The following is a 12,303-nucleotide window of genomic DNA, read 5'->3' as shown; positions in this document are numbered from 1 at the left end:
TCCTTCCTGAGCAGGTGAGATCTGGCGCCCCCTGGTGGACATCTTGTCCAAACAGACCAAGGAACAATCATTGACTCGTGTGTGTGTGTGTGTGTGTGTGTGTGTGTGTGTGTGTGTGTGTGTGTGTGGCCCCTGTCCAAAAAGCATGAAACCCTGGGATGTTTCCGGAAAGCGGAGGGCGAGGAGGTTGAGAGATCTTTATTGACAAAGCGTGGATCATTAACCCGCCCGGTCCTCTATTGATCAGCTGATCAGGTCTGTGGTAATCACATCCAAAGTAATTAATTACACAAAAGTAATTACATGTTAATGAGCAGATACGAGCGAAGGTGTCCATGTTTCTGATGTCGCCGATTCGACCCTTCTGACCTTCTGTGTCGGCCATGTTGCCCGAGTCCGGGGTTTCCCCGGTGATGTAACCCCTCCCCCGTTATTGATCGGCCGTGCGCCCCAGCAGGCTAATGATTGGCAGCCGATCGTCCCTCCAGCGCCGACCCCTCCCTCTCCGTCCGAACCCCACTCATACCCGTCGCTCCTGGAAGGAGAACGCTGAACGTCGGAGAACGTCGTCAGGATGAAGTCGGCCGGAGTTTCTGTCCTCGGCCAGCTGCTCGTCTTCTGCATCTCCACCGTGAGCTCCTCCGTTCTTCTCCCATCGTCTGTCATTTCTCCACTTTCTCCACGACTTTAGCTTCGAAACGAGTACTTTGACTTCTCAGGATACTTGGATATACCCAAAGAGGAGTAGCATACCGCCGGTCTTGCTTGTTGTAGTACCATGAGGTTCGACAAGAGCTTCCACGGTTCTTGTTTTGTGCGTTGAGGGCCGGGAGCGGGTGGAGGAACATCTGGAGAGGTGGAGGTACCGTCTGGAGAAGCAGAGGGATGAAGGTGAAGAACTCGAGGGGAACGTAGAGCCTACAGGGGAGCGCAGATGAAGAAGGAGGGTCGACACGCCAATGTGGAGGAGAGGGTGGAGAAAAGTGATAGAAGAGCAGAATGGAAGGAAAGGTGGAGGAGATGAAGGTGGTTTGGAGACACTGAGGAGAAGGCTGGAGGCAGAGATGGAGATGTGGAGGTTCTTGTTTGGAAGCGAGGATCAACGAGAAGTCCTTCAGAGGGACGGCACATGGTAGGTCTGGAGATAAAGTGGCACTGAGATGGTTTGGACGTGGACAGAGGAGGAGGGTGAAGATCTGGGTGGAAGGATGCTGAGGCTGGAGGAGGTCTGGAGGAAGACCTGAGAGGAGCTTCATGCATGGAAGGGAAAACAGGAAGTCTGGAGAGGGTTAGACGGAGGCAGATGATTGGCTGTGAGTAGATGGAGGCAGATAATTGGTTGTGGGTAGGTGGAGGCAGATGATTGGCTGTGGGTAGATGGAGGCAGATGATTGGCTGTGAGTAGATGGAGGCAGATGATTGGCTCTGAGTAGATGGAGGCAGATGATTGGCTCTGAGTAGATGGAGGCAGATGATTGGCTCTGAGTAGATGGAGGCAGATGATTGGCTGTGAGTAGATGGAGGCAGATGATTGGCTGTGAGTAGATGGAGGCAGATGATTGGCTCTGAGTAGATGGAGGCAGATGATTGGCTCTGAGTAGATGGAGGCAGATGATTGGCTGTGGGTAGATGGAGGCAGATGATTGGCTCTGAGTAGATGGAGGCAGATGATTGGCTCTGAGTAGATGGAGGCAGATGATTGGCTGTGGGTACCTCTACTTCAAAAAAAGTACCACATCATTATAAAAGTACATGTAGTAGCTGTAGAAAGCCATATGCCATTTATGGAACTTATCATCAATACTTAGCATCACAAAATCCACACCAGCATGAGGAACATGAACAGACAGTTGTGTATCGTCTGCATAGAGACTGATTTCAGGTTTGTTTTCCCTGCAGTATCTGGAGCCGTCGGCCTCCTACCAGCTTCCTGCCACTGTGTTTGACTTCCCTGCACCCGAGACCTCCTCCCCCCCGGTGGAGAACCTGCTGGGCCCTCAGGAGTGTTTGGAAAAAAGGTGGGGAAACCTATCATCCATCCATCCATGTTTGTGTACATCTTATATTTGAATATATTTTATGAATCATATATTTAGGTAGATCACACATAAAAGGTAAAACATAAAACTGTATCATTCAATATATGGGTATTTTTTGATACGCGAAATTTAATTATACATATATATTTGTTTAAATGATATCAATTATTTTTCTAAATCATGGTAAAAATGCACGGTGCAGTGGTTCTGCTGGTCCACACGCTTCTCCAGGTTCTCCATCTTCTCCAACACCCCAAAGAACTCACTAGGTTCACTAGAAATGTTTGATTGACAGCTGACCTGTTGGGGTTAATCCCCGCCCCTCTGAGCAGGCTGAGGATGATCATGTGTGTGTGTGTGTGTTTGTGTGTGTGTGTGTGTGTGTGTGTGTGTGTGTGTGTGTGTGTGTGTGTGTGTGTGTGTCCAGGTTGACCCGCGGGTCATGTGACCGCTCCTTCTGCCTGCCATGGGAGCGCTGCATCAACGGCGTTTGCTCTTGCAAACCCCCCTACCTTTGCCCGACGGAGGACAGCGCCCCCGTTTGTGGGCGGGACCAGAGGACCTACCTCTCCTACTGCCAGGTATTGACGACCGATCGATTGATTGATTGATTGATTGATTGATTGATTGATTTAGTAACACAAAAGCCCCTCTTGTCCAGGTGATGGCCCTTTCCTGTCGCACCAAGGAGCCCCGCATGTCCCACTTTGGGGTTGACTGCCAAGGTCCGACCCGACACACACACACACACACACACACACACACACACACACACACACTTTGCAACCAATGACGCCGTCCCTCTCGCTTCCATGAAGACCAACACCCGGAGTTCTCCAGCCAGTTGAACCCGGACACTGGCTTGGTCAGCGTCTTCCTGCCGGACGGCGCCGGCGGCGGCGAGACGCTCCTGGTGTGTCTGAAGTACTGGGACATGGCGGCCGCCAACGTGGCGTGCAGGGAACACAAACACCCGCTGTGAGCTTCCTACTTCCTGCTTCCTACTTCCTGCTTCCTTTCAAATGACATGCAATACCGCATGTTACCACTAGAGGGCGCTAACCCTGTGTGTGTGTGTGTGTTTGTCGTAGCGGCGCCGCCACGGCCGAGTCGCTGCGCTACACTGACTTGAAGTCGCAGGACGGCGGCGGCGCCCTGCCCGAGAGCTGCGTGAGCGTCAGATGCCAGGGGTTCGAGAACTCCCTCGCCGAGTGCGTCATCTACGACCGCGTCCGCATCGGGGACAGGAAGGTCGCCGTCGCTTCCTGTTACGACGGGTCGCGGCCGCCAGTAGGTCGGTGAAGCTCCGCCCCCTGATTTCGCTCCCGCCCTTGTTACGATGTCACGGCGGCCATCTTGCCCCTGCAGAGTGCGACTTCCGGTGCGTCAACGGCAAGTGTGTGTCCCTGAAGCAGACGTGCGACGGCCGGGACGACTGCGGCGACCGAAGCGACGAGATGTGCTGTAAAGGTAGGACGCCGTTTGCGCCGTTTCACGCCCGCGCCGCAATCCGTTAATGGCGTGCCGCCGCCGCTGCTCAGGCTGCAGGAACAACGCCTTCCGCTGCAAAACGGGCGTGTGCATCCGCCGGGACGCCGTGCACGACAAGCAGGTGGACTGTCTAGACGGCGAGGACGAGTCGGCGAGCGTGGACCCGCCCGGTGAGACGCCATAACACACTTTCTTTTTATGACATGACCACACACTCACGGAGAAACACCGCCATGTTTGCCGCAGACCCCGAGCCTGACCACCCGCTGCTCCAGATCACAGGTGCGGACGCCGCCGCCGCCGCCGTGATCAATACGCCGACCGGCAGCCATATTAATATTGATCTCTCGTCCCGTTCCAGAGCACATCTCCCCCAGAGAAGGTGCGACGCCAGGACACAAATCCACATTTTGTTGTTGCAGTACCACGACTGTCCACTCGGGGGCACTGCCGCGCCCTGCACAGGGACAGCCTTACATCAAGCGGAGTGTATGTGTGTGTGTGTGTGTGTGTGTGTGTGTGTGTGTGTGTGCAGAGACAATCATGGCGAGGAGCTTCCTGGAGTCTAAGTTATCCTGCGGGATCCCCAACGCCACCACTGTGGACAACGAGGAGGAGGAGGAGCGAGGAAGGAGGCGGAGCCCCGGGCGCTACAAGAGGGTCATCGGCGGGAAGGAGGCCAAACCGGTGAGCGGCGGTCGAAGTCGGCGCCGCCGGCGTCAACGTGCGCACATCCAGGAACCAGCTTCTGTGTGTGTGTGTGTGTGTGTGTGTGTGTGTGTGTGTGTGTGTGTGTGTGTGTGCAGACTCAGATCCAGTGGCAGGTGGCGCTGGAGGAGAACGGGAACATCGACTGCGGGGGGGCCTTCATCGGCGGCTGCTGGGTCCTCACCGCCGCCCACTGCGTCAGGTGGGCAGAGCCTCAGGGCCTGCACGCCGTCACACCTTTATTACTGTGTTATTACTACGATCTTACTTCTTATTACTGCGTTATTACTACACTCTTACTGCTTATTACTGTGTTATTACTACGATATTACTGCCTATTACTGTGTTATTACTATGATATTACTGCCTATTACTGTGTTATTACTATGATATTACTGCCTATTACTGTGTTATTACTATGATATTCTGCTCAATATTGCTTATTGTTATTATCACTGCTTACAACTTCACTATTACTGTGATATTACTGCTCATTAACAATATTACTGCTTATTACTGCTTATTATTGCATTATTACTTGGCTTTTACCACATTATTAGTCATTACCCGGTTATTACTACAATAATACTTCTTATTACTGTGTTATTACGAGGATATTAATGCTCATTTCTATGATAATACTGCATATTACTATGTTATTACTTCTTATTACTGTTATTACTACAACATTACTGTGTTATTGGTGCAACATTACTTCTTATTACTGTGTTATTACTACAGTGTTACTGCTTATTACTGTGTTATTACTACGATATTCTGCTCAATAGTACTTACTACTATGTTATTATTGCTTATTGTTGTAATTACTGCTTACAACTTCACTATTACTGCAATATTACTGCTTATTATTGCATTATTACTTGGCTTTTACCGCATTATTAGTCATTGCTGCCACATTACTGCATTATTACTTCTTATTACTGTGTAATTACTAGGATATTATTCTCATTTCTATGATAATACTGCATATTACTATGTTATTACTTCTTATTACTGTTATTACTACAACATTACTGCGTTATTGGTGCAACATTACTTCTTATTACTGTGTTATTACTACAATGTTACTGTTTATGACTACGATATTACAGCTAATTTCTGCATTATTACTTTGCTATTACTGTTATTCCTGCGTTACTTTGTTATTACTGGAATATTACTTCTTCTAATTGTTACTACGACAATATTACAGCTTATCGCCGCATTATTACGACGCTACTACCGCGTTACGGCTTTATTACACTTATCATTGCTATATTACTATGCTATTACTGCTTATTATTGCGTTATTACCGTGTTATGACCGTGTTATTACTACGTTATAGCGCTATTACATGTTATCCGACGCGGTCCGAGGGCGTAGATGTTGTTCAAAAGCGTCCCTGAGGTTCTGGTTTGACCCGTCCCGCCCCCCCCAGGCCCCACCCGCCGGCCTACAGGGTGAAATTCTCCCTGTGGAAGAAGTGGGGGACCCAGAACACCACCGACATAATCTCCGTCCAGGAGATCCACATCCACCCCAGGTGGGTGTCCGTCCCCGCGGCAGGGTAACTCCCTCCTCCCGCCGCTAACGGGCCTCGCCGCAGGTTCGACCCCAACACCTACGAGAACGACATCGCGCTGCTGCGCCTGAAGGAGCTGCCGTTCCAGAAGGGCCGGTGCGTGGAGGAGAACCCGGCCATCAGCGCCATCTGCGTCCCCTGGACGCCGCGACTCTTCCGGCCAGGACACACCTGCAGCATCTCCGGCTGGGGACGCACCGCGGGTACGGGACGACCGGGGGCGGGGCTTCTGGGGGAAGGGGCGGGGCTTATGGCGGAAGGGGCGGGGCTTATGATCTCCTCACCCCCCACCCTGCAGAGAGGACGGCCGCCAAGGTTCTTCTGTGGGCAAACGTCTCCCTCATCGACGACTGTGGCAGATTCTACCATCACAGGTTCAAGACCGGCATGATGTGTGCAGGTGGGAGCCAGAACACGCATACACACACATTTATATACATACACATATACATACACATATATACTTATATTCATATACACACACATATATACTTATATTCATATGCACACATGTATATACTTATATTCATATACACACACATATATATTTATATTCATATACACACACACATATATACTTATATTCATATACACACACACATACATATACATATATACATATACATACACATATATCCTTGTATTCATATACACACATGCCTATATATACATATATATATACACAAATATACTTATATTCATATACACACATGTATACATATACACACACATATATACTTATATTCATATACACACGTGTACATATACATATACATACATATATACATATGTATTTACATATACGTATCACTTTTATGTATGTATATAGTTTGTATAGTTTTAATGTAATGTATGTGTGTGTGCATAGATATGTAGTTTTGTATGTAATGTGTGTGTATGTGTATATATATACAGTTTCTCTGTCATGTATATGTAGATATATATATAGTCTTTTATCAAATGTGTGTGTGTGTACTTCTAATGCAGTTTTATATGTAATGTGTGTGTGTGTGTGTACTCATTCATGTAGTTTTGTATTTAATGTGTGTGTTTGTGTACATATACATAGTTTTTTAAATGAATGTGTGTGCGCACTTATAAATGTAGTTTTATATGTACTGTGTGTATTTGTGTCTGTGTGTGTACATATATAGTTTTATATGTAATGTGTGTGTGTGTGTACATATAGACTTTTTTTAGGAAATGAATGTGTGTGTGTGTGTACATATACATACAGTTTTATATGTGATATGTGTGTGTGTATACTTATTGCACGAGCATTCATCTGCGTGCATGTGTGTGTGTGTGTGTGTGTGTGTGTGTGTGTGTGTGTGTGCAGGCGATCTGTCCGGCCAGGTGGACTCGTGTCAGGGTGACAGCGGTGGTCCGCTGGTGTGTGAGGACGAGCTGGGGGTTTCATACCTGTGGGGCATCGTGAGCTGGGGGAAGGAGTGTGCAGCAGCTGGCTTCCCTGGGGTCTACACACAGGTACACACACTGCTACACACACTGCTACACACAGGTACACACACTGCTACACACACTGCTAGACACACTGCTACACACACTGCTACACACTGCTACACACACTGCTACACACTGCTACACACTGCTACACACACTGCTACACACACTGCTACACACTGCTACACACACTACTACACACAGGTACACACACTACTACACACAGGTACACACACTGCTACACACTGCTACACACAGGTACACACACTGCTACACACTGCTACACACACTGCTACACACTGCTACACACACTGCTAGACACACTGCTACACACTGCTACACACACTACTACACACAGGTACACACACTACTACACACAGGTACACACACTGCTACACACAGGTACACACACTACTGCTTGCAGTACTACATGCAGAACTACATGCAGTACTACATGCAGTACACCCCGCAGTACTACATGCAGTACTACATGCTGTACTACATGCTGTACTACATGCAGTACTACATGCACTACTACATGCAGTACTACATGCAATACTACATGCGAGTACTCCATGGAGTACTACATGCAGTACTCCACGCAGTATTCCATTCAGTACACCATGCAGTATTTTATGCAGTACACCACACAGTACTCCATGCAGTACACAACACAGTACTCCTTGCAGTACTCCATGCAGTACACCACACAGTATTCCATTCAGTACACCATGCAGTATTCTATGCAGTACACCACACAGTACTCCATGCAGTACTCTAGCAGTACACCATGCAATACTCCATGCAGTACTCCATTCAGTACACAACACAGTACTCCATGCAGTACTCCATGCAGTACACAACACAGTACTCCCTGCAGTACTCCATGCAGTATACCACACAGTACTCCATGCAGTACTACAGCAGTACTCCATGCAGTACACGACACAGTACTATGTGGAGTACTAGCAGTATTTTTTCATGTTAGTTGACCTTGGGGGGGATTGAAGGTTTGAACCCTCGTCAGCAAGAACACAGGAAATGTGTGTGTGTGTGTGTGTGTGTGTGTGTGTGTGTGTGCTAATACACATTTTTTATGCATTATGTGTGTGAATGTATATATAGCTTGAGTATGTTATGTGTTCGTCTGAGCGTATGTGTGTGTCCTTGTTCTGCATGTAGTTTTTCGTATGGAACTCACACACACACACACACACACACACACACACACACACACACACACACACACACGTGGCCGTGCTGAGCCCTTCTCTCTCCGTCTCCCAGGTGGCCCATTTCTTCGAGTGGATTCGCCTCCACACGGGTTGGCCTGCCGTCACCCGCTTCAACTCCTGACCTCCACACACACACACACACACACACACACACACACACACACACACCCTCCTCAGCTGTGAATTCCCCCCCAAGAGTCTGGTTATCTGGCCTAGACTTTTATTTTGAAAAGAAAAATAAATTGCAGTCTGATTTTCAACCAAATAAGAGGTGAAAAAAATTAAATTGTAAATAAATAAATGAAGGCGTTTAAAAAATCAAAAAAGATTTCCAACTTTCACCAACAATTCTGGGTCAAATGTGACTTTTATTTTATTAATTCCTCCAATGTGGAGGCGGCTGATTGGGCGAGTGTGTAGACGGAGGCGGCCGATTGGCCGAGGGGTTAGTCAGAGACGGCCGATTGGGTGAAAGGGTTGACGGAGGCGGCCGATTGGGCGAGAAGGATAGTCTGAGGTGGCTGATTGGTCGAAGAAATAGACTGAGGCGGCTATTTGGCTGTTTTTTAATTTTTTCTTTTTTCATTTATTGATTTAAAAAAGTGATATATTCAGAGAGAATCGCCAGCTCAGCCAGAGGCTCCGGCTGGAAGCTGCTCCACCGGCACCTGCAGCCGGATGGCGCTCTGGAGCCGCCGCAGGTCTTTGTCCACCTGCAGGCATCAGAAATATATATCAGTATTCATAAATAAAATGAAAATATCTGAAAAATATATGCGACTTAGGAAAGAGTACTCAGACAGAGCTTTTTTTTTTTTTTTTTTTTTTTCTTCGCCCCTTGTGGCCAAAGGTGGAATTGCAGCACCCATTAAAAATGAATTCTATTTCAAAAGTTAAATGAAATGAAATTTACATCGAAGAATGTAATTTTTAGGGGAATTTTAAAGGCAATTGAAATATAATATAAAATTATAAATTAGTAAATGGACTCAGACAGAGCTTTTTTTTTGGCGCCCCCTGTGGCCAAAGAATAAGAATAATAAGAATAATAACAAATTTATTTATCCCGAGGGAAATTGTTGTGTAAAACATAACAATAATCAATAATAGTAGGAAGGAGGGAGTATAAGAAATACAAATAAAATATAATATATAAAATATGGATAAAATATAACGTAAAATATAAAGTGTCAAAGTTAAGAAATACAAATAAAATATAAAGTGTCAAAGTTAAAGGTGGAATTGCAGCAGAAATTAAAAATGAATTAAGGTTTAAAAGTTACATTAAATTAAATTACATCAAAGAATGTCATTTTTAGGGAATTTTAAAGGCAGTTGAAATATAATGAAAAATGATAAATAATAGTAATAGTAAGTGTGCTCAGACAAATATTTTTGGTGTCCCTGTGGCCAAAGGTAGAATTGCAACACAAATTAAAAATGAATTATATTTCAAAAGTTAAATTAAATTAAATGAAATACCATTTAATCAAAGAATGTCGTTTTGGGGGAATTTGAAAGGCAGTTGAAATATAATAAAAAATTATAAATGAGTAAATGTGCTCAGACAGAGCTTTTGTGGCGCTACCTTGTGGCCAAAGTTGGGATTACAGCACAAATTAAAAATTAATTATATTTTAAAAATTAAATCTAATGAAATGAAATTACATCAAAGAATAACATTTTTAGGGAATTTTAAATGCATTTGAAATATATTAAAAAATTATAAATGAGTAAATGTGCTCAGACAGAGTTTTTGGCGCCCCCTGTGGCCAAAGTTGGGATTACAGCGCAAATTAAAAATGAATTATATTTTAAAAGTTAAATAAGAAGAAATGAAATTACATCAAAGAATGTAATTTTTAGGGAATTTTAAAGGCAGTTGAAATATAATAATAACTTATAAATCAAGTGGTTTCCACGGCGACGGCGTCACCTGGTGCAGCTGCTCCCTGAGACGGTTGTACTCCTGGAGGTCGAAGCGGCGGCGGGAGGCCCGGCGGTGCAGGAAGTGGAGGAGCTGGCGGTCCCTCGCCGTCGTGCACAGGAAGTCCTGGAGGACACGGACGGCGTGGAGACGGTCCTCACAGAGGCGGGAAGAACGTGCGCGGCGGCCTTACCTGCTGCGTGAGGATGTAGTAGGCGAAGAAGATCATGCTGGTGGTGCAGGAGATGAAGAAGGTCACGGGCTCCATCACGTCCCACGCAAACACGTACCTGCGGCACGCCAAGTCACGTGACCTTCACCGCAAACACCTGTCTATCTGTGTGTGTGTGTGTGTGTGTGAGTGCGTGTGTGTGTGTGTGTACCAGGTAAGGTAACCCAGGAATCCTCCCTGAAGCGACAGGTATGCAAGCCCCGCCCACCCCAGCACCGCCACACGAGACTCCGCCTCCTTTAACAGCTGGACTCGCACCTGCACACACACACACACACACACACACACACACACACACACACACACGTTGGAGTATTTGAATGTCTTACTGCTTCATTAACATACATGTACTGTGTGTGGTGGTGGTAGTAGAAGTAGCAGTTGTAGTTGTTAGAGTAGTAGTAGTTTTCCAATGTTCGCAGTACTTTGAACTGCAGTATCAGTCAGTATTAGTATCTGGATGTGTTGGACAGTACTTATGACAACAACACGAGTATCTAGATTGTAATTGTACTTGTAGTTATAGTATTAGTATCTGGATATACCGTGTTGGATAGTACTTCTGGGTACTGGTCTAGTATTTGGAGTGTGTTGGAAAGTACTTATTGCTGCCATAGTAGTCAGTATTAATATCTGGATGTGTTGGACAGTACTTCAAGCTGCAGTATTGGTCAGTATTAGTATTCAAGGTGTGCTGACACTACATAAAAGCTATAGTATTAGAATTTGGGGTGTACTTAGAGTACGTATAGTCGCAGTATAAGTCAGTATCAGTATCTGGATGTGTTGGACAGTACTTCAATACTTGAAGTATTAGTCAGTATTAGTATTCGAGGTGTGCTGACACTACATAAAAGCTATAGTATTAGTATTTGGGGTGTACTAAGAGTACTTCACGCTGCAGTATCAGTCAGTATTAGTATCTGGAGGTGTTGACAGTGCTTGTGGGAACGTTATTTGTATCTAGAGAGTGTTGGCAGTACTTGTAGCAGTAGCATGAGTATCTGGAGTGCAGTACTCGTGGTACTGCAGTAATGTTCACCTTCTCCAGCGGCGCCAGGCGGCTCCTCAGCTCCTCCTGCTGGCGGAGCAGCTGAGCGTGTCGGAGCTGCTGCTGCTCCGGGAGCTTCAGCGCCTCGTGGAGAAGCTGCACCACGTGCTTCATGTCCTCCAGACGCAGGACGTGTTCGTGGGACGAACCTGCCGGGACGGAGACGCGTCGTCAACGGGCGGCGTTGTTGCCGCGGCGACGCCGCGCACGACGCTCACCTGGTCCGGGCGAGCTCACGGTGTAGGCGACGTCGTTGACGAGGAGCCGGAAGTCCTTGCGGAGGACGGTTTCCATGAAGGTGCAGGAGGAGATCCTCTGGCCATCTGAGGAGACACCGTCCACCCAAAGACCCCGAACACAGTAACCGTGGCAACGAAATAAAAACACAGGAACGACTGGCCTCTCAAGGGACCAATCGGGTGCCAGCTTGAGTTAGCCTGAAGCAAAGTCCCAGCTGGCATGTGCTAACATCAAGCTCCAGGTACAGTGCTAAGACAGTTACTGAGGCTAATACGTGCTAACGGTGGCTAACATCATTGAGGAGAGGGAAGATGCTAATGAAAGCTAACAAAG

General features: G+C 46.7%; 2 protein-coding genes across 4 annotated transcripts in view; one reads left to right on the top strand and one right to left on the bottom strand.

Moving 5' to 3' along the window:
• The first annotated feature begins 477 nt into the window (after window positions 1-477).
• Window positions 478-8,868, top strand: cfi (complement factor I). Its single transcript, XM_086166028.1, has 17 exons — window positions 478-631; window positions 1,900-2,018; window positions 2,467-2,620; window positions 2,701-2,764; window positions 2,858-3,017; window positions 3,131-3,333; window positions 3,408-3,509; window positions 3,581-3,700; window positions 3,777-3,812; window positions 3,892-3,912; window positions 4,066-4,217; window positions 4,337-4,440; window positions 5,678-5,782; window positions 5,846-6,024; window positions 6,120-6,221; window positions 7,161-7,309; window positions 8,573-8,868. The coding sequence occupies exons 1-17, from the start codon at window positions 575-577 to the stop codon at window positions 8,639-8,641; spliced, it is 1,896 nt and encodes a 631-aa protein (XP_086022154.1). The 5' UTR covers window positions 478-574; the 3' UTR covers window positions 8,642-8,868.
• A 206-nt stretch (window positions 8,869-9,074) lies between these two features.
• Window positions 9,075-12,303, bottom strand: part of LOC147223271 (calcium uniporter protein, mitochondrial-like) — a 5,656-nt gene continuing 2,427 nt past the window's right edge. For all 3 annotated transcript variants that reach the window (XM_086166029.1, XM_086166031.1, XM_086166032.1), the window contains 6 exons: window positions 11,949-12,053; window positions 11,722-11,879; window positions 10,831-10,937; window positions 10,641-10,737; window positions 10,457-10,573; window positions 9,075-9,233 (listed from right to left, as the gene is read on the bottom strand). In XM_086166029.1, coding sequence (XP_086022155.1) covers window positions 9,150-9,233; window positions 10,457-10,573; window positions 10,641-10,737; window positions 10,831-10,937; window positions 11,722-11,879; window positions 11,949-12,053 — 668 coding nt within the window. In that variant the 3' untranslated portion in view covers window positions 9,075-9,149. The remainder of the gene's footprint in view (window positions 9,234-10,456; window positions 10,574-10,640; window positions 10,738-10,830; window positions 10,938-11,721; window positions 11,880-11,948; window positions 12,054-12,303) is intronic.

The sequence above is a fragment of the Fistularia commersonii genome, chromosome 19, assembly GCF_037954325.1.
Source record: "Fistularia commersonii isolate RoL2024-O1a breed Wild chromosome 19, RoL_Fcom_v1.0, whole genome shotgun sequence".
Classification (NCBI taxonomy): Eukaryota; Metazoa; Chordata; class Actinopteri; order Syngnathiformes; family Fistulariidae; genus Fistularia; species Fistularia commersonii.
This window is presented reverse-complemented; position numbering and strand designations above follow the sequence as displayed.

What these genes read in the sequence shown, in the direction of transcription:
- cfi (XM_086166028.1), top strand. Translation starts at nt 575, where the DNA reads ATGAAGTCGGCCGGAGTTTCTGTCCTCGGCCAGCTGCTCGTCTTCTGC. An exon ending in AGGGAACACAAACACCCGCT is followed by an intron (nt 3,018 to 3,130) that starts GTGAGCTTCCTA and finishes TGTTTGTCGTAG; the next exon opens with CGGCGCCGCCACGGCCGAGT. An exon ending in TCCCTGGGGTCTACACACAG is followed by an intron (nt 7,310 to 8,572) that starts GTACACACACTG and finishes TCCGTCTCCCAG; the next exon opens with GTGGCCCATTTCTTCGAGTG.